General features: G+C 38.0%; 1 protein-coding gene across 4 annotated transcripts in view; it reads right to left on the reverse strand.

Annotated features, from left to right (window-relative positions):
• Hth (Meis homeobox homothorax) overlaps positions 1–27,054 on the reverse strand; it is a 267,463-nt gene that overhangs the window by 90,628 nt on the left and 149,781 nt on the right. For all 4 annotated transcript variants that reach the window (XM_074248775.1, XM_074248773.1, XM_074248774.1 and 1 more), the window contains one exon: positions 7,256–7,404. In XM_074248775.1, coding sequence (XP_074104876.1) covers positions 7,256–7,404 — 149 coding nt within the window. The remainder of the gene's footprint in view (positions 1–7,255; positions 7,405–27,054) is intronic.

A 27,054-nucleotide genomic window follows, 5' to 3' on the forward strand; every position in this document is an offset into this window, starting at 1 on the left:
ACTATGAGATATTTATCGCGGCGATCTCAATCGCATTTAATGCATCGCATATCCGAGTAGAAAGAGAAACAACTGATCCTGTCACGGGTAAAGCGTTATATAAGCGATAGATTCTACCGATTGCTGCTGTGAAACTTCGATAGCCATATATAGATGACCAAGTATTGTATTGTATGTAGGTATACATGTACGTATAAGGGATCCTACCCCTCACGAGAGACTATTAAACGCCACCGGGAGGTTCGATGGTCAAGTAATCCTGCCATAAGAGATAATACCCAAAGGATAAATTATTACTTCGCGCCATTTGCTTTGATCCTAAGTTTGATGCACTTATAAATAAAATGTGAAACCTCGGGATTATTGATATCGATTCAATTTATTTTTTTTTCTTTTCTTTGTTCAGCTGCTATCTGCGGTTAATGAATTAGCTGTTGTAAATTAATGGCGATTGAGAGATCGATGGATTGTTTGTTTGTTTGTTTGTTGAGAGTAAGATGTATGTAAATAGAGAACAGAAAACAGGTCAGTTGATTAGTAATCAGCAGTAAGAGTATAGAAATAGCGGTAATGAGAAAGGAAAAGGGAATGGGAGATGTTAAATGCAGAGCAGGGCGCGGATAGGAATGAGAAATAAGGAAGAAGGAAGTGCAGGCTGAGGCCGAGTGTGCCGCACCTCGTTGATCTAGTGTATTTTCAAATATAAGGCCGACAGTGAAAAGGGGGACATCACACAACCCGGAATGCATTTGCACATTACAAATATTTACTCAAGTGAAAGACGAGTCCGAAGGAGAAGGAGCTGCCAGGAATAGAATAAGGAAAAGCAAACCTTGTCACGACGCTGTCCAGGGGTGAATGTACTGTGTACATAAGGTGCGCTCCCAAGATCATACTAATGTACTCGTCTTTTAAGTGTATATCGCCAGGGCGTATCGCGTGCCCTGACATATTAAGTGTGCGATCGATTACTTGATAATAATTATTTTAATCTAAATAAAATATAATTTAGAGGAAAAAGTTGAAGTTTTTCTTTGTAAATTTAAATAGACTGGAAGAAGAGTTTCCCGGAGAATTTTCCCTATTCTACCCTAAATTCGCCGGCCACTGTGAAAGTGCTCAATGTATTGTGAATAATGTAATCCGCGAGTCATCCCAAAGAACCCTTAGGACCACCGACTTGGAACGACAAACTGAGCGAACTCCAGCGATGTAGGTCCAGGGTGTAGTCAAGAGAGATAGAAACGAGGGCGGAGCCCATCAAGTATTGATGCCACTTCGGGTGACCACTAGCACTTCGATCCCTACGTATGTATACGTATGGAACACACATACGAGGAGATAACACTTGTACTAGTAAGTGAATATGTAACGGTGTAGTAGCAAAGCAGGTAGAGCAAAGAGCAGCTCGTACTTTGGCATAAAGCACCCAGATGTCCGGCACTCTCCTTAATGGGGTGCTACCGATATCCTCGGTTACTCGGTTCTCACCCGCGAATATCTAAGTTTTGTTTAGTGCTCTGGTGGGAATAGTAATGGGATTGCTTCTTCGAACAATATTGAGAAAATAAGTTGGTCTTTTTTTTTTTTTTTGTTTCTCTATTATGGTGATCGGTAAGTTTTGGAGGAGATGAGTTGTCTAATGGAAGAGAGATGTATGGATTTATTAAAGGAAGACAGAATGAAAACAAGAACGAGAAACCCGAGGAGTACATTAGAGTACATTGGGCTGACGATGATCTTGTGAAATCACCATGAATAATCCTCCGGGGTTTCGACACACACGAGAATGCATTCAACTGCTTTTGCATATGGATGATGTAGCAGTGTCACGTCCATTAAGGCTTAGACTGAAAGTCGTACCGCTAATGTCCAACCCCGTGAGATACCCCTACCGTGTGTAATTGGATTAATTCAAATGCCAACAACTACTAAGGGCGGTTGGATAGCTCCCTGATATTATATAACACCAAACACCAGTCTGAGCAGTTTTAATTGTCATGATTCATGATTTACTGGGTCGAGTTTTTTTGCTTAATTTTTCAATAGGTTTTTCTTGAATTGAATAAAATTTTTGTGTGTTGGTAAATTAAAAATGAGAAAAAAAGACGAAGCTAAAATGGTAATTGTAATTACTGAGATCGTGCGGTGTCGGAGTGACGTCTAGTTTAGTCCAGCTGAGGTCTGAGCTGACGAGATATTTTGGTGGATCTAAATGGTAAACCAACGAATGCATATTCAAGATACGAATATTTTAAATCCGGGTTGGATTACTGACTAGAGTAACGCAAAAAGACTGAACCCAGCTCCTAGCTCAGCATTATTCTCGGGGGTCTGGTTTCACGTCCTCGCACTCAACTCAGTGAAACTTTTTTTCCCCGAGCCCGGGTCCGGTGCTGAATTTTATTATTTTTAATATCGACGAGGGAATGTCGCAGTCGCATTAAAAAAGGAAAAGTTAAAAGAGAAAAAAAGCTGAGGGAGTGAAATCCTTGGGAATAAAAAGAGGATAGATTCCACAAGCGCACGGGGACGTTGGATTAACGGCGATAAATTTCGCAAAAATAGGGGATTACACTGTCGGCGGGACGACAGTCTAATCCCGGGGAAACCCGCTCTTACCCCCGTAATATTACAGAGTATCCGAAATTCTAGGCGATGATGCTGTTACTGCTACTGCTCTCAAGTTTTTTGTAATGATCCTCGTCGGACAGCAGGATTACTCTAACTCTTTTATATATTAAGCGAACATACCGATCTACGAAATCGATCAACATTTCTTCTGATATTTTTCTGGTTTTATTATTATTCTTATTATTAAAATTGTAATTAAAGTCTGTGGACTGTGAAAGTAAAAGTACAAATAGTTCTAACCGAATGTATTTACTCGCGAAGTTACACTAATAAATTTTCGTATCGAGGATCCAGAAGCTCCAAGTTCGGTAAGATAGGAATTTTATTTTAATTACCTTACAACATATACCACAGTTTATTTCCTTCTTCGCCGCCTAGGTACCCATAAACTTATCAACGGATAGAGATAGTGAGAAAGAGCTTTTGCTCGAGAGTCGATGGAACTTGTACGAGTTTCCTTCCGTCTAACTTGAGACCTAGCGCATAAACTTTCGCGGATCGGTAAACGCTTGATTTTATGGATGAGCTAAATGAATTTTTGTGAGGATTCTTCCGAGTTTGAAACCAAGCATGGAAAGAAAAGTTTATAGAGAGAAAAAGATAATGAGATTAAAAAATAAAATAATGAGCGACGTGAATGCTGCTGAGAACGGAGAACCAAAAAAAGTTTAGATGATTCTCAATTTGATGGCGTGGGCGCACAATGCCGAGCATCAACATAATTACAGTTTGCTTCGCTTACCATGCTTTTGCGGCCAAGTATTATATTCAAATGCACCAAGACCTGGCGCCATAGTCCAAGCTGAGTTGCATCCTTTGAAAATTATTGTATTATATTGATACCGGACTGATAGTCTGTGAAATGATGATAAAAAATTTTAAGATATAATAGAACGGCAATTTTTGACGCAAAGTTGCCCTGAAATTGTTGAAAATCCAAAATAACTCGTAATGTTTTTATTTGTTTCAACCGGTATGAGCTTTTTTATATCCTTTGACAAAATTAGGTGGAGATAAAAATAAAATAAGAGAGAAATAAAACGTAAGACAGGATAGAAGAAGAAGGTCGTGAGGGAATTGACTTGCCGTGGAAATAAAAATGCCATAAGGATTTGTCGGAGCGGAAAACTGTCACTCGATGTATGCAAACGTTTTCTATGGCATTAGTTTCTTTTTCTTTTTAGCTTTTTCGACTAGAAGTCGATGGGGTGACAACGAGCGCCAGAGTTGACTGAAATCTTTTTCCTATCTCTTCAATTGAGTATAAAAACAATTTGTTTTTTTCAAGGTGTATAATAGGGATGTTTTACTTATTTATTTCGAAAAAAAAAGAAAAAAAAACATCACTGAAAAATGGATCAATTTAAATGTCTCTATTTGTAGGAAGGATGAAGTGGACCTACAGTAGTTACGGACGAAAGTGAAAGACAAGGAGTCATCAAGGGGCTTGAGAAACTGTCGGATGTTGGTGTTAGTCCCGATGGGAAGAAGATAGTGGATCTAAGTGGGCCATACTATGGTTATTGTCATATAAAACGCTCCGCGGTATGCCCGCTGTAAAAGGGGAGACGAATAAGAAGAGTATCATACAGCATAGCCAGGCGAGATGTGCTTTTCTGAACAAGTATAAGGGTAAGGGTAAATGTAAGTGAGGTGAGGTGACTCGAGTTTAGTTGAATGCTTTGAGAATCCCCTTCTGGGGGATCCTTTATGACCGACAAAAACTGCTACTACGATTTTCTATGCAAATTGTTTAAGATATCCAAACGACGACAAGCACGCGTTTCCCTTTTCCCCAACGAGCCAGATACCTACGTTTGATCGTCAATGTTATTCAAAGACCGTAACGGTTTTGTTGAAATCGGTTCTGAGGATTCGGGGTTTAAATGGCTGAATCGTAAAAATAAAACCTTTATGATTTTTTACTTTTTTACCGTACTACGTACACGTAATATCAATCAAAATTCAACTACTGAAAATATATCGTTTATCTTTTATTGAAAGAAGATTTTTATGTTGCAAATAATGTTTCAATTTATCGTCTATAAATTTTGATTTTTAATTTAATAGAAACGTAACAATAATTTTTGAAAAGCGCGTGTAGATAAATTTTAGTGGGTATTATTCTTATCTTTTACGAAATGAAAAGTAAAAGCCAATGAAGTAGTGCCAAAGGAGTTGGAATAATGAAAGAAGGTAATCTTGGATTCGATACTATAAAAGCAATGGATGGCATGTTACTGGAAACTATAAACTGGATATATTTCAACGTTAAATTAAAATGGATTATAAATATATGTCAAACTCTATCTTTATTTTTCTACCAGATATATTCTCATTTTTTACCAACTTATCAATCTTTATTACAGACGACAATAATTTCCAGAGAATTAAATTAAATTGAAAGTTTTGATGGTGGAAATAAAAATGTTGAATCTAGTGCATTGAATTTTTAGCATATGCAGGAAAAAGTAATGTTTTAAATTTATATTGAACGGATAACTAGGTTATCTTATCATATTATATCAGAAAATAAATAATCATTCGAAAATAAATCAACGAAATTGGGTATCAATCATTTAGATAAAAGTATGTGGCTAATGGTTTAAAGAATTTATAAAATTAAAGGCATGATTGATGCCTCGACAATGTGATACACTGTGTGGGTTTCCTCGGAATTTGACCCAAGAACATCCAAGCTCCACATATAAAAGGATCTATGTATGGATGTCTGTATGTATATTGGATGTTTGCCGTCGACGCGAGCGATTCGCGTAACTGGAACGAAATTTAATCAAACTGGTGTGTCGGATAGATACAACACAGCCGCAAATATGCAGGCACACACGTTGGCGTTAGGGAGGAGAATTGTAGTAGTTTCGGATAGATACCACCGGATTTTCACTTCCATCAAATTAATTAAATTTATATCTAGCTGTCAGACACGATTCCGAGATGTGGTTGTAGATACTTTCGGTATACTTAATATTTTTGTTTTCCATTCACCCTAAACTTCTGCTCTTACTTTATACAACAACAAAATTAAAAATGCTTGTTGATAGTGCCAGTGTGGATTTCCAATTAAATTAAAACTCGTCCTTGTTATTTGACGGCAAGCAAATCAAATCTAATGGAAAGCGGCATGTTACCACACGACAACACATATTGGCACTCGGTTTAATTCTTTGGCTCATTTCAAGCATTTAAACGCTTGAACGGATACCAAAAAAAAAATACATATTTAATCCTATTTCATTGCTTAAACACAACTAACAGCAGACGAGTAATGCTCGGTGTTGATATATCTTGGCAGACATCACGACATTCCGTTTCGACAAAAATAAAAGCTTTATACACTCAACTTCAAGAAATTATGCCTCAAGTCAGCGGTTGTATCGATTAAACACTTTGTAGTGTCATCGTCAGATTATTATGGACAAATCGTATTTGTTGATACAAAATCGTCAATAATGTCTGTATTTGTCGATTTTTTTTATAGATATAACCCTGATAACAGCAATAAATCCAATGCAATCAATAGCTTTAAACTAATAAAAGATATCAGGGTTAAAATAAAAAACAATTCATGACGAATAATTACGTATCACGAAAATTACATACATAAAAAATTAACTTAATTAATATAATAGTAAAAAAAAAATTAGTAATAGCACTTGAATGAATCTAAATAGAACCCCTATCGAAAATTTCACCCTCAAATTTTGCTTCCGTCAGGTCGATATTCTCCGGATGACGTTTGGTTATATTTTTTTTCTTTCCTCGGTTCATATTTTTCCTCGGTAGAAGTGTAGAACACACGGAGTATGAATGAGAAAAGTTTGGTGGTTAACGGAACTCATGCATCGAACCGTAAAGCCCACTATGCCAACGTCATATCCAATACACAACACATACAGTTGGGCATGCAGGAGGTGGTTTTAGTGATGATGATGGTGATTCCCCATCCACATCCTACGGACGATGACGGAAGGACGGGATGGTGGAAGTAACACACGCAAGGGGGTGTCAATCTCTCCTCGAACGCAGTAATGGCATTAACCGAGCTGCAATATGATTACCGCTTGGCAAGGTAACCCGATCACACCCTAACGCGCTCTATTACTATGTAGTGCCAGTAGTTCTAGTAGACCGAGGGCGCACGACGTCAAGAGGAGCTAGAACCCAATACAATCTAAACTAGGACCAAGTTGTTGGATAGCAGAAACCAAGGAACAACGACGACGACGAATATATGATCAGGATGACGATCTAACAAGGATGCTGGATGAATGTATATATACACTCTACACTATCACCAGCGCTGGTGTATTAGACTGGGGTCCCTAATCGCGTTGTGCTTTTTGCAGCTCAGATTACCCGTGAATCATTAGACGGGATAAGGGGGAGAACAGTTGCCAGTTGAGGGGGATGTATGAACACTAGCTCCTTATCTCTACATTAAGAGATTACATCTCTGTCCACTTTTTGTAGCTTTGCATCACAAGTGTTATCACGGATAATTTTAATTTTAAAAAATTAATTTTTTATGATTGGAAATTGAAGAAAGGACAATTGTTTCTCATTAAATTCAACTCATGCAAAAAAATTTTTAAAAACTCACCGTAAGGTGTTGGAACAGCCACGCCCTGAGGATGTTGGTAGCGACTTTTGGGAAGATACCTCTCTTCTTTTGGTTCTTCTTGCCCGACGAATCGTCGTCTTCTTCTCCCGTACCTTCACCACTTCCGATACTGGCATTACTCGCATCCCCTGAAACAATAATAATAGTTTTAATTGGAAAATGTTTATCAATAGATTTACGCAATTGATAATAATACTAATGCTAATTGTTATGATAATGATTATGATAATAATAATGGCATTGCAGAGAGATGGAATGAATCTTTAGTGATCCCTTCAGTGGATCCATTCGCGGTACATGTGACGTCAACAAGGGTTAGCTTTCACCCCTCTTGCCAACCAGCAGTTTCCTATGCATACAAACACCATTAAGCCACCCACAATCGCCCTCACAGTAGTCTACAATTTTCAGTACCCTAGAACCCTACTCTATCCCCATGCGCATTAATTCTCCGTCATTTATCAATCTTACTTTTTTTAATTGCTTGCTCTCTCGTACTCCCATGGGCATCGGGGAGCTCCGAGCGACGTTAATAAGCGATATTAAGATGACTTACTATCTCTTAGTTCTGTCTTAAGCTCTGTCTCACCACTATATTACATTACGCTCCTCACTTTTGTTAGTTGTGTGACTAAAATAGTAATTTGAATTTCAAAACATTATCCGCAACTTTGTCATGCTTCTCACTATCTCCCTAATCTAGAGACTTCCATCATCTCGGTTGTTTCTTATTTCATCCAGTCACACACTCATTCAACGAAAGTACAAAAATACTTGAAGTAAAATCCGGATGACCATCAACGGGATAACGATGACAATTTTTTCAGCTTTTTACTTCAATCCACGGACGTACATTTGGGAGCAACAAAAAAAAATCAGGTCGGATTATAAATGACCCGAATCTTATCGAAGGCCGGAAGGTTCCTAGCGAGAAGAGAGATCAGTAAAGTAGCTGGGTTCATTCTCAAGGGATTCGTGATGACAGCTTGCCTCGGGGTATATGTATTTTCTTTCTTTATGTTTATACGTAAGACCTTCCTGAACATCACCAGTGTAGATTAACTTTTGATCTAAAAAATGAAGTCAAAATATAAAACCCAGCATGAGGATGAGCTTGAAAAAGCTAAATGCTTCCGGGCATGAAGAACATTGGCGTCTTTGTTTTTGTACAGTCGCCGTTTTCATCTGGCCAGTCGGTAGTCAGTATTTTCGACTTCGAGTCCAGTGGTTCTTTATGTCTATATCTATAAAGACTGGATAAGAGACAAAAAGCGGCATTACTTGATGGTATTTAATGTGCTAGAGTCGAGAGGCTACTGGTCCAGTTGAACTGTCGTAATGGCTTGCCGGAACGTTTCTCTGATTGTAGTTAATTTCCGATAAACCGGGTTAATGTACCGTGTGTTAAAATGACTCTTTAAGCTCTGCTATGATCTACGCGGTGATCATGATCACGATATGCTCAGCACGAGTAATAATAATTATAATTACAATTGTGGTGCAAAAATAATGCTATGAAAATTGACGAGGAGATTAATTTAAAGAGCGCCATCAAAAAGCATCACATCCGGGAAGTGTAATAATCCGGGTGACACGTTGAAAAATCCCATTGAGGGATTTTTACGACAGCATTTAGAATAGTTAAAAGGGGGCTGTGGTGATGGTGTGAGCGAGAAAACTGGGTGGCATATCATACTTGTGTTGATTTACGTGGCGCTATACGCATTTTTACTGCTGCGTTATAGAGATTTAAGTGCACCCAATTATACGTTTATGTGTCGTTCTGTTGCCCTCCATGACTATTCACTCGCACTTTCATTTACGTCTGTTACTCACTTTATATCTTCATGACCTTTTATTTTACTTTATTGTTTATTATTATTATTATCATTATTGCTCTTTTTGTAGAGATTCGCTTTCACACACATCACCACCGTCTTAACATCCACGAAGATTTTCAGCGGACGTTTGGCTCAACAGCTAAAAACACCTACATGTGCAAACATTAAGATACACGATGAATAGACGAGATGCTTTTTAATGGTGATATTATTTATAGAAAGTAGAGATAGTGAGTGAGCGAGAGAAAGATCCACCAGAAGATTAAGATAAAGATGGAGATTGCCGAGAAAAGTCGTTCAAAAGATGACGATCAGCTATTTCGAGATTGGTCCATGGATTTCCGGTGTATTCTCTTCTCTTCATTCTCTATTCTTTATTTTCCAAAATAAAATCGAAGTCTGAACATAGTCGACCAATGTGGAGAGGAGGCATTGGGCCAACTCAATGTACACGTGTGCTATTCCCATTCTATTCCCGTGTAAGATAACACTCTAATTGTGGGAATATGAATTATTGTCTATTCATTAATAGGGAATAGAGAAGCTTCAATCAAGATGATTGCTTTTGACAACCAAAAATCCCAAAATGGAAATGTATTGTTTTTTTGACAATGTCATCCACCGAATCGTTTTTCCACGGCTAATACTGCCGCTGGAACGGAGTATCTATTTAAGGTTATGTCTTGTCGTCCCTCAACTTTACTCTCTCATTCTCTTTATTTTGCTCTCGACGACTTGGGATCTCGGAGAGTCGAAATAACCTCGCATATGGCAGCCAAAAATAAACTCCTTATACTCATCACGTCGAACTAAAACTGAGTATAAGAGTCTAGAGTCTGAGAGGGACTGGAGGAAGAGGATTTTAAAAAGTTAAGAAAAATAAAAGTTATATCCACCCTTGGTTTTAGTGTTCCCTCCTTCCGTCGTTGGCATCAAGAAATGTCGAAACATGCGTTTATAATGCTTAACTTACAGAAGTCAGTCTGCATACACACGGAGTCTCCGCACCAGATACTGAGAAAGCAAGAGTGGGCAATGGCATTTATTTGCTGCTCATACTCAAGATATACCAAATACAAAATATTAGAAAAAAATGAAAAGTAAAAAACTAAAAAGTGTGTTGTGAAAAAGCATGAGATAAGAGGGAAGGATGAGCTTGTATCACGTTTCACGAGCGTGAATAAGAGTAGTTCTCTTACTTTATGATATTTACTAAATTCCGTCCGGCGTCATGTGAGTGTCGCGACGTCTCTCGGTACTTTATATTTTTTTTTGTTTGTTTCAGCTACGCTATTTTTTTTTTTTTATTTTTTGTTTTTTAATGCTCACTCTTCACAGCGACACTTTCCGGGCGAATAGAGACTCAAATTGAAAGCACTAGCTGCGAGATGCGGAGCTACTAGACCGAGTATGCCATCAGGAAAAACACGATGGCGAAGAATAAAGTGACAACCGGATGGACGTTTTGTTCCTCCTGGACCCGCGGATGTATAAAGAGAAATACACAAATAAAATATATAGAATAAAGAGATAGATACATCTTGCGACAGAATGTGTTGCAAATTAAAAATTCACATAACTCGAGTTAAAAACCACTGAATATTTTTCTACATGACTCACTTTTATTTTGTACATCTTTCAAGTTATTGTCCCTAATAAACCGTAATTTACCCCCTTAAAATATTCATAAATATTGCATTTAATTTATTTAGGTAATTAGCCTCACGAAAAAAAAAATAAATAAATAAATAAAAAAAATAAGACATCACAACAGTGGATTCGCGTGACACTCACCAATTACGACGAATTAGTGTAGCGATATAAATTATAGAGAAGGTTTACGAATTGAAAAATAAAATCTAGCAAAAAATACATACGCCTACAAAAAAACATGTAAGAAAAAAAAAACAGAAAATGAAATAAAATAAAATGGTGATGTCTTCACTGATAGAGTGGGCTAATGAAAGGAAAGGATTCACAGAGTCGAAGCCGTGGAATTTGGATGCTGCAGCAATCTTGATAGCCATAATCCATGGTTGCTTGGTATGGATCGTGGATGGAGATGGACCGATGGAGAGGATATCATGACACGCAATGTCTTAAAAGTATAGAGTATCCCTACACATAAGTGATGAGTACTACACCACATATAACACCAGCATCTCTTTGAGCAAAAGATAAAGCGAGACAGAGAGTGGGAGAAAGATCGAGGGTCATTGGACCAAACCGTGAGTGGTGTCGGGATGCCGCAGAGTGCCGGAGCCTCTTCGACGATTCTACCAACTATTTTTGGCGATGAAATACAGCCCACTGAGAATATACAACAACTCACTCACTCGCTCACTCGCTCGCTCGCTCATTCGTTCTGTCTTGAACTCATACTTCAATAAACATAAAAATAACATGAACATATAATATAAATACACCCCTAATTTATTTGCTTTTTAAAAACAATTGCAAGTAAATTGCTCTCACGAGTGATATACACCGGTCAACAAAGTCTCCGGGCCCTATATCACCTCGGTGTTGATGTTTCAGCTTCTGGGTACAACAAATACTCGTAATAACTGCTCTCCATCTATTTAATCCGCGGACTACTTAGCCGTGAGATTAATTGATGATTGTGGGCGCGATGGACCGCAGTGAATTAGCTTTATAATCACAGCAGGGCATTTTTCGACTCATACTCTTTCTCTGCGTATCTTACGCTCGCTGAGGGAGACTCTGAGGAATTATATGACTGTAAAATGCTGCATACAATACGTACAAACAAACAGATAAACGTATAACGGCGCTAAGAGAGGAAGAGAGTACGCAAAACCACGACTCGAGTTTGTCTTACAAATGAGCCGCGCGACGCCGATGATTTAGTACGCGGCTGGTCTCCACTCACCACACTCTGTCTCTGCTGGCTCCTTGCTCTTTCTCTCTCATTCCCATTCTCATTCTCATCATCGTCATCTCAATAATAATCATAATCATATAACTCTTTATCTTACACATAAATATATATTCTGATGCCGATTGGGTGGCTGTGCGATGCGTTTAACCTTTGGCAGTACGACGAGAGTGTGGGCGGTTAGTTACATTTTCGTTATTACGCTCACCAGCCAATAAATATCACCCCTTCTGCAGCGCTTTATTCATTTTTCTTCAAGCTTTTATCCATTCACTTGATTACACTTGATTTAAGACACTCTGCCCGACGTATTTTATCCCTGTACTATAAATACACAGTATATCATGGTATGATATGGTTATGCCGTATATTTATGCCGTGGAGGTTCAATTCGATCAATCGACGGTCTTTATAGTGTCGCGACACTTGTCCATTACTCAGGAGATGTCACTGTACTGGCTATACTGTCGACTGTCGGCTTGCGGTCGACACGCAAAGTTTCTTGTACTACTAGAACAGGCTGAGGTATGCTATAGTGTAGGATCCTTTTGGTATCAGGACAACAAAAAACAGAGACAAGAAAAAATAAACGTAGTAATAAGAAATAAATCGTAGAGAATGAATAAAATTTTCGAAGCTTAGATTACAAAAGACAGAGAAGAAGGGGAAGAAGAAGGGACTTTAATAAATAAAGTAGAAAAGAAACTTCTGAATATTTTATCTCTAGATCGATAGAATATTCGTGATGACGATGATGTACATAACTCAGTTTTAGCTCATCTTTAATTCCATTTGTACTATAGTCGTTCTCATTTGTAACCTTTTTTTCTTCGGGTAATCCGCTAACAAAATATCACTAACTTCTACCCACATTCCATCGGGTTCTCGTAATCCCGATGACGCACGACGTGTCGCCGTGACAAGGCGAAGAAAGACCGAAATACCGATCTACATCACCACGGAAACGATATACATCAAATAAAAATAACTATTTCTCTTTGCACGCTAAAAATTCAGACCTCGATCGTTATATTTCAAATATAACGTGGGAAAAACATGTCATGGATAATTAATTTGAATATTACAGATAAATAAAACAGCTTATTAATAAATAGCAGAGATTGAAAATCAGATTGGATATTAAAGTATTGTCAAAAAAATTGATAATAACACTCCAGCAAGCGAACATGTTATACAATAAGTATAAGCAAGACGAAGTTGCCGATGATTGAGACGTCGTAGTACCCGTGACAGTTATCTGATTCATGGACATGGCGAGTGTATTTAATGCCGTACGACCTATGAATACAGATCGATCGATCCGCGGGGGCCAGTACACAGGCTAAACGGTTAAAGCAACGTTCCAGCCGCCTGCTAACTGGTACTGAGCACTGAGACAAAGACTCGAAGCGAATGAAAGATCATACTCGCTCCATATGTAATATAATAAGTACACAGATGTCTAGATCCATATACGTAAACATATTCATACATATCAATTACTATTAAGATCTAGTTGGTATATTCATAATTTATTATCTACAAAGAGCGATACGAATCGTTTTATTGGTCTTTTATTTCCACCCGCAGAAACATTAACAATCTAATTGTTAAGCCATTATTAACTTATGCATGCATACTAATATAATGTCTGATGTCTGATGTATGATGTATGATGTCTACTCTAGATTCTATACGAGTCTATAATTTCTCATTACCGTGTAATATACTCTCTGCACCATTCACCACAGTTTGTCATACAAAATAACAGTCGGCCAGTAATTTCAGTGACAGTAACAATTAATAACGCCACGGAGTTATTTGTACTCTATATATCTATCTCCATACATACATAGTGTACAATATAGAATACTCTATACATTAATACTGAAACAAAGACACGAGCGCAGATGACTGATGTCTCGACACAGTTTATAGCTGCACCTTTGACTCGCGTTGACATTTAAACCCCTGTTGTGTGTCGTGTGTCATTTATACTGAGCAGAGTTTAGTGCTGAGACTACTGGTGGATGCTAGGACAGAGTTTGCAGTTAAATGTACTATATGTTCTACATTATATGCTAGAGAGTGCAGTCATGAAGCTTGGCTCGGTCTCAGTCAAATGTGTCTCTTGTTACGCGACACCTACAACCGGAAGACAAACTTCTATATAACATACCACGATGTTATTATTATAACTAGAACTATAACTATAACATATGAGTGGTATATCGCGGGATAAAAAGAGGAGGCCGCGACACGAGCGGGCAATTTATCGTCCTATGCAAATAAGAGGTATAACCAAGTGAGTTGAGGGCTAGAGAGCAACATACCATCAACGCTAAGACCAGGCTCACCTGCCTTACCTTCTGTAATGGCTAAGGCTACTGAGACAGGTGGAGGGAAGCCCGGGTGGAGCTAACCAAAGTCTACAGGCCTTGAGCTTGAGATATCCCGTATCGTGTAGATGTTCATGTTCATGTCTATGTATGTATACGTTGCTAGAGCACGTACTCAAGATTGTGCTAATTAATGCCATCGTCCTGGGTCCATCGTGCTAAAGGTAAACCCAGAGCTTGAGTCTGCTCTGCTATGTATGCTCGGTGATGTGTCGCCGTTAGTATGATAATTGTAGCTATTGAACGTGAGAAGTCGTCTTAATTAGACGGTACATGTTATGTGCATTGAGATTTAATTATTATAAATTTATTTTATCTGAGTATTTTTATAAAAATTCAAATTTAAATAGACTTGTTAAAAATAAAAGGACAGGCAATTGATTTCATGGCGTTTTAATGGATGATCGCGTATTTAACGAGTGTCGAGGGTCGTCAAGATATGACATTTACGCGCGAAAGCGCCAATAAAATGGCTCTTACCAGTGGCACAAGCATCCAGAAGGGTTAATGGAAGCACTAACAGTAACAGTGATTCGTGTTCATGCAAGTAACATTGTAGATGTTGTATATGTATACTTTGCGTAGCTCTTTCTTTATTTAATAAACTTTTTTATTTATCCTCGTCGACATGTGATGAGCACGTGCCTGTGTATATATTAGTATCGAAACGAGTCTCTGCGTGCTCAGCTTGCGGGTAGGATGTTGCTTTTTGTGGCCTGCTACCGCCTCTTACTCCCCGGAGAATTCACGCTCCCTCTCGTTTACTTCGTAATTAAAATCTCTGCCGGAAATACGATACTGTCATCCCGGCAAAAAACATTTTCGACAAAAAATAGTTTTAGCTTTTTTGTGCGTTAATTTACAGGATATTTTAAGAAAATAAGAGCCATATTTTTGGTCTTATTAGTTTTATTCCTCATTATTGTTTTAGGAACGAAAAAAAAAAATTTTAGAGCAAATGGCAACCGAGGTTTTGACAACCGTTGGCTCTAGTAATTTATTTAGATACTATTTTATTTAATAATTATTTTGTCACGCTAAGATACGTATGGGTGGAATGAAATTAGCTGGTTGAAAATAGGGATGGCTCCTATAACTCACTAATAAAATTGCTGTCTTGTTAGCGCTTGTAGCTAACCTTCGTCATCATCATTATCATCATCAGTAACTACATAGTCTCTTATTTTGTTTTTAAAGAGTGATAAGATCGCTATTATATCGCATCAAGTTGGTAGCAATGAAGCCCATCAAGACCGTGGTGCAAGACTTAAGAAACGCGAACACACAGATGATTATATATTGCTCGAGACGTTACTCGTTACATCTCATCCAAATAAGAGCTTTTAAAAATACAAGAAATGAATGATGGTGTGGCGAATGTTATTCTCTCTCTCTCTCTCTCTCTCTTCCTCTCTTGTTTCATACCATACTCTATGCTTCTCTACTCTATCGCCAGGCCACAGTATGAGGATTACACAGAGGCATGGGATACCAACAACGATGCAGCATAAATGTACGGCACTATCTGCTCGTCGCATCTCCCTGGGGTATGAAACGAACGAAAAGCGTTATCGCTACTAGCAACCTGATAAATCCCGCTGGAGAATAATGAGCAGACATTACTCATGCGCACTCGACGTGTCAACTCACGCACTTTTTTCATTTTACTTTTTTTATCCTACGTTCTACCTTTTCTATCATTATCATTATCATTAGCAATACAAAACTATATTTTTTTTATCACTGATAATATTCAAATTTCATAATCTAAAAATAAACTTATTAAAAATAAAATAAAATGAACTGAGCATTGCTCATTAATTCACTTTGGATCACGAGAAATTCAAATTATCATAAAACAAAATTACAATATTTAAATATTAATGTCACGTAGGTGTTAAGCAAATGTAATTGAGCGTAATTGAAATAAATATTATCCGAAGAACCACAACAACGAGGGCATTGAATCAGAAAAGTGCTGAGATCCATAATATCTGTATGCACATATGTATGTGTATAGAAATATACACATGCGTGTATCCAGTATAATACGATACAAAATATACGAACCCCGTGGTTGACGTTGAGTGACACGGTGAGTTAAGCTTGTCCGTTTAGTCGCGACCGCCACCAGCCAGCAGTTCCTGGTTGCTGCTATTGCTGGTACTGCTGCCGGCGGGTGGCTAGAAGCTCACCCTTCAATTTCATCATACAATAAAACACGTGGCGACAAATTCGCCGCTTGGCAATCACGATCAAAACCACCCTCTGACTACTGTACCCAGCATGTCTGCGGATATCGACTCTATTCAATGACGTTGTTCAAAACATTACGATCCAAACTAATTATTAATAAGAAAACGCGTGAAGAATTTGAATTTATTAAACGAAAGCTCTTCTCATTTTGATGCTGAATGTTTATTTTATTGAGCATAAAGATTGTGTGAATTGGATTTTTATGAGCGAGCGGAGGCTTTGAGGCTTTCTTTGATGGACACGAACATGTTCGTGTATGCAGACATGCTTTTTACCGAGTGTTACCGGACTTATGGAGATGGTGATCGGCTAAGTCCACTTCGTATATAGCACGACAAACATATTACAGAGAGACGTACGTTGTCTTGTATATATAATCCATCGCAACAAGTTTAATGCACGTAAGTATAAGCAGGTATTCGTCTGTAAAGTACATTCCACGATACGATCGGTCAAGCGTGTTGTAATACACACACTGGACAAAAAGCGTCAAGGAATATAAATGGTGAGAGAAAGCTAAAATAAAATAAAGGATCAAGTTGAATTGAGTTGAGTATTCCTACTGAGTACAGACGGTATTCTTACACGGTTGAGGGTTGCTAATGTTATTCCATTAAATTCTCTGGAGAGTGGTGCGTCACTGGGCAGTGTGTTGACGTAGTGCTGCAAAAAATCACCGAGTAGTGATCTCAATCAACTGGTGCTGTGTAGTGGCGATAACGACGATGGAAACGAGCGATAAATTAATCGATGACGGGCACGGTAAACGCGATTCGACTTGATTGTGTCAAGGGAAAAGACGGAGCTCTGGATGGTGGATAGAGGATGTTTAGGTCTGTGTTGATGTTGATGTTGATGTTGATGTATGTCGAAGTAGAGAGAAGTAAGGAGTGAAGGATGCAGCGTAAGAATAAGAAGTAAGAGTAAGGAGGCTGAGCTAAACTCCTGGGAATAGAAAACGGGGATTCGCGTTACGGAACGGCGAATTGCCTACAAGAACTCGGGTATTCCGCTGGCGAGTATAAACGGACTCAACGAACCGTGTCGTTACAAGAGCTAAAAAGCTGTGTGGATCGAACGGAAGAACCGCAAGCCATCGAAAGTCATCCTGAAAAGAGACAGATGAAAATCAAGTTGGAGATAGAGAGAAAAAGAAGACCAAGAGATGAGACACCGGTAATAATATACTCGTGCATGCCATACACAACACAACTTGGCACAAGGTTCACTCCATTTTTATTTCTTATTATTTTATATTGCGTATATCTTACTACGCTATACTATATACTATGAACTTATTTTTATCCTTATACGCACGAATACTTATTTAGTTAGTTACTTACTTGCATGTTTGCAAATATTGTTAATGTAAGTATTGTATAAAAAAAGTTTTAGCAGCATTACAAGGAAGTTGTTACGTGCTGAGTAGAAATATTGCTGCGACGAGTGGTAGAATGGGCGATACGAGCTAAAGCTGAGTAAGACGAAATAAATAGAACAGAAGAGAAGAGAAGATGAAGTAACGCGTGTGGAAAGACCAGGCTCCGTGGGGTGAAACTTTTCTTCTTTTGAAACAAACTTTTTCTTTTTTCTTTCAGTTTTTTATTCAAGTTATATATTTTTTGGGCTCGGATCTCGGATCGGTCTCACGTTAAGGAACGAATGCAAGAGATGGAGGAAGAAAAAGGGTAGGTAGTGTGTATACGGGTTATAGTTGTGTACAGGAGTGTGTAAGTTGGTTTTCGACGTACTCAAGTTATTTAGAGCCGGCGCCACCCTGCCTTGAGTGCTCCGCTGACTTACATCTTTCAGGGCGAAGGGTGTGCTAAGAGGGCGTGACCGAGATCTCGCGGTGCCTCTTAAGGAAACTTTTACCATATATACCAGCAAAAAAACAACAAAATAAAATATAAAAGAAATTTGCTACGAATAAATAGAGACAAAGACATCAACCAGAAGGAATTTTTATATGAAATAATGACTCAGATTCGACAGCCGATCAGAGTGAGATGATGTTCGATACCAGTCAAATCGAATAGGAGCAGTGTCACTATCTTACTATTTTATCGGGACATCGCGAGGAAAAAGAACCGCAGGAACACACATCGATCGTTCCCGATCGACGGTGATGCATCATCCGGGCAATCTTATCCTTCTAAATCTAAATCTTCCCCTGCTCTTCCTCGGTCACGTTTCTCTCTACTCGAGTTAAATTCCCTCTCGACTGAATCGCATCTTCTTTATGTCAATCGCCCAAGCCGTGCAATATTACGTAAATAATGATTGACTGAATTTTTATAGTAAAAACTCCGGGATTTTTCAAAGTATAAGCCACTCCGTAAATGGATTTTTCTTGCTGTTGCTGTTGGTCAATATCCAGCTAGATTATGTTACTTAGTAAGGAAATTTATCCATCAAGATTATGATAATCATTTGTAGAAGGATGCATGACTAAAATTATCCATCTATGGAAATTTTATTTTATAAACAGATTTTTCTTTAGATCTCAACCTCAACCTCCAGTTTCGCAGATCTTGCATCACACGCGTGCTCGCCCGTAGGCGACGTAATATGTACCGTGAAAGAATCAGTCTCTTACTATGTTGTATGTTGTATTATAAAGCAAAGGGCTGGGAAGGGATAGGAGGGTCTGAGGGGTCAGACGTTGTAGAGACGGAGGTAGCAACATTCCATCAAACCAGCCTCCATCTTATCCAACCGCTGACCCTCCGGGCTTAACTCTGCTGAGTAGAGTCTTCGCTTATCTTTCTCGCTATCACGTCACTGATTTGTATCACCTCTTGCTCTCTCGCCGAAGAGATGTAAGGACCACGAATAAAAAATATTCGTTGTAGTAAAAAACAAATTCTAAAGGCTAAAAAATTTTTTTTTGTGAGCACCTTTATTTTTTACGTAGGAGGAGAATCGACACCAGCATGAACGGACGGTGTGTTGGTTGGCACGTTGCAATGGAGACCCGAAACTCGAGAACTCAATAATTTATCCTCTTGTTTTTGTATTTTTTTTTATCTTTATTTTGGCGCTGTTGTTATGTTGTGATTTTTGGCGACTGGTGAAAATTACTTGACGGATATGAAGCGAAATTAGTACTGTTGAGGGTAATTTATAAATAAAGGAAAAGCGCGGAATAAGATGAAGAGTAAAAGTGTTTGAGTTTGAAATGGTAAATGCATGGTTAATGGAAAAAAAATAAAATGAAAAAATGTAAAAATATTGTTATGTTGAAGTTAGGCGCCTTAATACTGACTACTGACGTCCTCGACATCGCAACGCGAGTGGTGAATAGGTGCGTTGACGTGTCTCGATGGATGCATTTTTAACACAACTAAAATAGCGTATCCCAAAGGCATTTAGAGTTGTAACATTGAACGTAAAAGCGAGAAGAGACATCTCTTATAAAGCTCAGACAAAACAGCAGCAGCTGCTTCGACGACGACGCCAACCAACGCATACATATATATACTTTTACATATTTATTTTTATTGCTTATATACAGTATAAATATCTATATAGATATAGATAGATCTCATCAGCATATTTCCCCTAAACATTTTCTCTCACACATACAAAGACTTTTCAATCTCCTGAAACCATCACCCGGTAATTTATTTAAATGAAATAAAACTAAAAACATGAAAATAAAAAGAAACAGAATGAGAAACATAAACTACCTTTTATGCAAATCCTCAAAGTCAAAATCATTCAAAATATATTATAGCTATTGTTATTATATCGATTAATAAATTTAAATCCGGATTATAATCCAGATAATATATTGCTTGTTCTAGGTATTTAGTGTTTATTAATCAAGTTAAGTATTTAGTATTATAAAAACATTAAGTTCAAGGAGACAGACAGAAGCTCAAAAATAAATGGTTTTATTTTGCAGCAATTAGTGTCTTGGTATTAAATCCTAAGAACCGGAAGTGCAGAGACGGTAAGACATACAAGATAATCCAGAGCCTACTGAGAAAATCTAAGTCCAAGTTTAAGTAAGAGAAGAAAGACGTACGATGGTCCCTGAACTGTCGTCTTGTTGCAATTTGTATTCTCGCACATTCTCGGACATAACACGCGATCTCTCTTGTTTATATAGTTAAGTTCGGTTTAGTTTAGTTTAGTTACTCTACTTGTTTATATGTGCTGTACATAAATACAGTAACCGTCGCGACGTCGACGACGCTTTGGATAAAAGACACGATGGAGGACTTGTCGAGTATGGTAATGCGTTGAGCACCTGCAGTGATAAATTGATTATCCTTTTCCTCATTCGTCTTAAAGAAGCCTTTGCGTACATGTATGGATCGATAAACACGTGGGGTTGCTATCTCCTTTCCTCTTTCCCTTTTCTTCGAACTCTGTTTCTGATACGCTTGCATTATTTATAATAAATACATAATATCCATCCATACTTTGCATATTACCGTACGCGTACATAAAAGTCTTCCAGACTGTTAAAATCCAATGAAAACTGCCAACCATCCCAGAGCTGATCGGTACTGATGGATATAAAAATTTATATAAGTGATTGATACCCCGGAGGCATCTATTGCCAATGCAATTTTATAAAATTCTTCGCTCTCGCACGATTCAGAGAAAATTAAACGCTCTGGGCTTTTTAATCCCGATTATCGGTAATTTTAAATTTATATGATTTTTTTTTTTTTTAATAAAATAAAATAAAAGACAAAGTAAGTATAGAAGGACACGAGAGTAGAAAAAAAGTGTGAAGAAGGTAAAGTGATTGGGATCGGGATTGAGAATAAATAAATTGTTGGAGTAAAGTTGAGTGTTAAGCTTGTGAGTTGAAGTGTTTAGAAAGAGCCAGTGAGAATCTCAACACCTCGACTCGGAACCCCTTTACTGGGTGAATTCCCTCGAGAGGGTTCCCGTGAGTAGAGTGGACTCAACTCGTCTTGCGGCACATGTGTGTTTATATATGTAGAGTAAGTGTGTACTTGTGGGCACGCGAGTGAGAGCTCTGTAGTAGTATCGCATTGTTTTCTCTGGTCGCGGCAATCTGTTGTGGGCACTCGACTCTCTCAGCTTGAGAGCATTCTCATGTGTGCCCTTCCACCATCCCGCTCTACACCACTCATTGGTGTCTCTCCCCATTGCTTATACGGCACAGAATATAGAGTATAGAGTATAGAGAGTGTTTGAACTTCTCAATCACCCTCGAGACACAACCCCTTTATTCGCGTTACGTATTTACGCCCTAATCTCGATCCACAGTCTATATAATAATGACAATTAGTGCGTATGGTGGTATTCACCCGGACCGTCATTCCCTGACATCTTTTCCGTCAAAACGTCAATTTCTCAAATGGATTTTTGTGGATATTTATATTTACAGATGCCGTATAATAATTATCCTAATTTTGTCGATTTTTGAAGTAAAAATTTTCCTGATAAAAAAAAAAATTTTTTGGAAATTGAAGTCACCGTTAATTAAAACCGCTTTATCACGCTGAAGTTAGGATATACAAAATTTTAGGTGTATAAAAAATTTTTTTGATCAATTTTCTACTTATAGATCATAAATAATAACTAATTTGTTGAAAAAAAAAACCAAAAACTTAAGTTGGTTTGAAGAACAAAAAAAGCAGATTCAAAGAATCGCGAGATTAATTCGAAGGTGAGCAAAAAGAGGATAACTTCTTATAGGCACTGTCGCTGTTTAAGAGACCGAGTGTTAATTAACGAGCTGTAAGGTGTTAAAATCGAGTCGCAGTATTTCACGAGATGCCGGTGGGTCATGCCCGATACTCGTGCCGGCTTCCGATCAGAGAATAACCACGGTAAGATGTAGTTTGCCGTAGCCGTAGATAGCCCTGTTGTTGCCGTTTCCGTTCCCGTTCTCAAGTAGGTAGAAGTCAAGAGGACGAGCAAGAATAGCGATTCTCGGGACACAGGAACTAATAGGCGGAGTAAGAAACAAGCCGACTAACAGATAAGAGCACGGCCCCCGGAGGTCCGGTATAATAATTTGTGCCAGTGTCATTCTCTTAACTCCCAAGACATCTCAATTATTTAAAGTTCGGCTGGCTCCGTACCCAAATTTCCCTCCTCTGTTTATAGTTGTTCACTTCCTCTGATTAAAATTACAGACGTTCATTAGCGGTTTATTAATTACCACGATTTATAACTCGACGATGAATAACTTTTTTTATTTTATTCATTGCATATTTATTATTATTATTATTATTATTATTATTACGACAATGTTTAACCTGTTATATGTTGTATGTTACATTATATTAGCAGATATTGTGTAGCCGGGCACAAAAATGGGCAACATAATACCACATCGAGAATTATATTGAGAGAATGAAACCACAAGTCTCAAGTCCGAAGTAAAGCGAACACATCAAGTAAAGCGAACTGGCTAATAGACATATCTCTTTGTACTTGCTCTCTCGCTTTCTCTCCCGAAACAGAGAAAGATGGGGAAGAGGAAACGATGTGCAGAGAGAGAACGAATGACATATTGCGGGTTGGTATACAATACAAGAGCTCTCCATATAATGCCAACAACGTGAAGTAGACGTTGCCATTGCCATTGCCCGAGTCCCACAATTCGACGCACCGGTGATGTACCGCTCTGTAGCAATACAACCATCTGAAGCAAGGCAAGAAGAAGCTAACCAAACCAAAATGAACCGAACCAAACAGATTTACGTATAAGTATATACTGTATCCATAAGTACAAGTGAATAAGAAGGTGATCGAACCGGTCCAATACGCTCGTTGCATCGCTAAATAACACTATTATTCCTACAACTAATAATGATAATAGTCATATCTATAATGTATATAGACCAGCGACCAGCAGTGATGATAATAATAATGTAACCAGCCTTAGGCAAATGTCGGGGATAACGAATCGATGGCTGTTCTCACGTTCGCGACATTCGGCATGTTTTTAACATATAAATTCATACATTGCCTGAAGCTTATGCTTATGCTTGCTACATAAACTCTCCTCATTTTATTTACCTCTTATTCTTTTATTTTATTTCTATTATATACAAAGCGACAAACGCTAAATTTATGTAATTTATAATACCCGACTATGACCGGGTGAGTTTTTAAAAAATACTTTTTATGATCTCTTTCTCAATGTACACATAAAATATTGTACATATTTATACGGTCTGTTCGAGTTTTAGCACAATGTACTTTTGTAAAAAGAAAAAAAGTACTAAATCCTTACCATACATTTCCTTACATACTATAATCTTGTATACCTACGAGTATTAGTATGAGTAAATAGAAGGTATTGACGAGAAATCGTAAAAGCACTATTAAATTTTCTCAAGCTATAATTGATCAATCAAGTTAAATTGTTTTATTTATTTCTATTACTATTACCGAGAAAGTAAAGTCTTTTGTACCAAGTTGAGTTGTGTTATTACATTTTTTTTTATCTAAGACTTTTTCAATGGCACATCTTATAGTTTCACGTTTCATTGTTCGTGAAGGCGATAATTGAGCTAATAAAGGTGTGTAAACGAACAAGCAAAGTTAAACATAATAAAAATAAAATAATAGGTTGTACTTATAGTAGTTTTATGTTAGTTTGATTCCATTGTGTGGGACAATAGTTATTTGAGCGTATGAGAGTTAAAATTTAACATTGATGCCTGAGAAAATGGGAATACACGAGACAATTGCTTGCACGTGGATACCAGACTCAATATAAGTGCGTATCTGAAAACCAATACACACTTTTCACGCACATATATACATACATATATAGATATAGATATAGAAGAGCATGATTCCGTAGTATAGAGAAACGATATAGGATAGACTGGTGGTACGCTGGTACGCGGGGCACTATCTTCATTTTCAGGCTGTCACAAGCAGAAGAAGATTCTGGCTGCGTTTGACAGCTGCAGGGTCTGGGTTGTGCTGCTAGTAGGACCTAGGCTCTACTCTGGAAACTCCAACGTACCGGGTATAGTACCGCACCAGAAGAGAAGAGAAGAGAGATATAATATGGCTATACCCACGTATACTACTACTACTACTTCTATAATACCTACTGGGAGCATCAGCATCGTGAGCCACCCTCTATCCTATCCTACTATACCCCGTATATACTCCTCACTTATACTCGGCCGTACACTGCTCACTGTTTGTCTATCTCATTTCCCCTTGTAACCCCGTGTCGTGTCCTGATGCCCGTTCACCGTCATCATCCTCATATATAAATGTACACCCTAAACTACCGTACTCCACCCTCACTCTTTTGGCTCTCATTTTTTACTCTGCTCTACCAAACGGTATCCTCATCTACATCCCCGTAACAGCCATATCGTAACCAGCGGGTGTTCCCGTTTCTCTACTTTGTAAATATACCGCATTTTAATTATTCCATCGTTTTAGTTTTATTCTATTTTATTTTGTTGTTAGTTACCATTTCTATTATTTTGTTTTTCTCTACTAATAGGACTACACTGATGACAGGATTTATTTTCAAGTAATTACAAAATTTATTGAAAGTAAAAAACTTGGATAAAAATCCTTCAAACGCTTTTACTCATCCTTCATCGAGCACCGGATATTGAATATTTATTTGCAGTATTAATATAAGTATAAATGATGTTTAAAAAATTTATTCCATCAAATATATGAGGGAAAATACTTTTTAATCTATTGAAAAATATCGTGGGTTTAATATGAAGAGTACATGCATGCATACATGGCGTATAGGTACTACAGTAGTTGCTCGAGATATGTATGAAGAAGAGTTTAGTATACGGATATATGTATGTGTGTTTGTGTGAATGTATGAAATGGAAAAATTTTCGGAATTGAAAAAACGAGATAAAAGGTCACAGATGCACCGACGAGTGGTGTTTAATATTGGTGCCGCACATGGTTCGCTCAGAGACACATTTCACTAATATTGCACTGGCGGCAGCAGTTATATACTATATACTATATACATACATTTATGTATAATATAGATACCGGTGCTTTACATATCTCTCTAGGCATTAATATATTCAACACACATGAATATTACACGTGAGAGGCTCGGAAGAGTGAAGAGGGAGGCTCGGAGCTCGCAGGTAGAGTCAGAAGAGGTAGAGGCGGACAAAGGAGAAGCTAACCGAGAAAGAGGTGTATAGAGTGTAGAGTAAAGAGTGGTGGGTGAAAGCCATCCACGTACATTGGCTAAACCATTGTGCCTATCTCGGGCTCTCGCGGGGCTTCATGAAATCTGCGGCTTTCATTGTTCCAGGACGAAGCTTTGTGCTTTGTGTGCTCTATGGAACACTCTCTTTCCTTCTTTATCATTTTATTCATCCCTCTTTCTCACTCCTTAGTTATGTCTATATACGTAACTCCAGAACTATTCTCGGCTGCCTTTGAATAAGGAACTAATGAATATACCTGCGCGAACCCGCCACTATATGTATACACCAAAGCGCGTTATATTTCGCCAAACTAATGCATATATACATACATACATTATTTCTCTCGCTCCCTCCTTTTCGCTTTTAACGTACGGCTTATCAGCTAACAGTTTGTGGATTGTGTTTCATCATGTCCATCATTTTCTCTTTTGTTCTAAATAATAATAATAATAATAATAATAATAATAATAATAATAATAATAATATTAAATAATAATATACAATAAAAAGTGCAGAAAAATTAAAAAAAGTTTTTCCCTTCTGGATAATTGAAAAAGTAAAATTGAATGGAATTTGTTGTTTCTTTGGATACGTGGTTCTTAATCGACTTAGCAATTATCCGTGAAGAAGGTGGAGTAGAAAAAATTGACGATGCGTGAGGACACGAGATACTCTGATGTGTCCAGCTTAGCTCGGATCGAGGGGACGACAGGACTCGGAAAAAGAATATCAGAGTGTATATATCTATAGTACAGTAAGAGGAGTAAGAGATGAGATGAGGTGGAGAAGGTGAACGAGGGAGAACCAAGCCAGACGAGAGATTGAGAGAGATGCCGAGGTGATGGATCGTCCAATCAGTGCCGCGAGATGGAGCACGAGGATGAGGATGAGGAAAGAGTACGCCTAGCCAGGATTGGAGTGAGTGGACCCGCTCTTACTCTGGCTTATGCTTACGGCGGCTCGACTGGCTCATCTCCGTGTATAGTATACTACTATACAGGACAGTGGATATGAGACGAAAGGAGAGTGGAGGTCATGGTCGGGTCGGTTGCCCGCTAATCGAAGAACACGTTGTGGCGAAGAAAAAATCCTCTCCTCTCTTATTTACTTTTTTTATTCATTTCATTTATATTTTTATTTTTTTATTTTTATTTTTATCTTTTTGTATATACTGTACGGGTTCTCTTTCTTCCGAGTACCAGTCTGAGGC

Source organism: Cotesia typhae, unplaced genomic scaffold (assembly GCF_013202065.1).
Source record: "Cotesia typhae breed Kobodo isofemale line unplaced genomic scaffold, CoteBio_Ctyphae contig_5, whole genome shotgun sequence".
In the NCBI taxonomy this organism is placed as follows: Eukaryota; Metazoa; Arthropoda; class Insecta; order Hymenoptera; family Braconidae; genus Cotesia; species Cotesia typhae.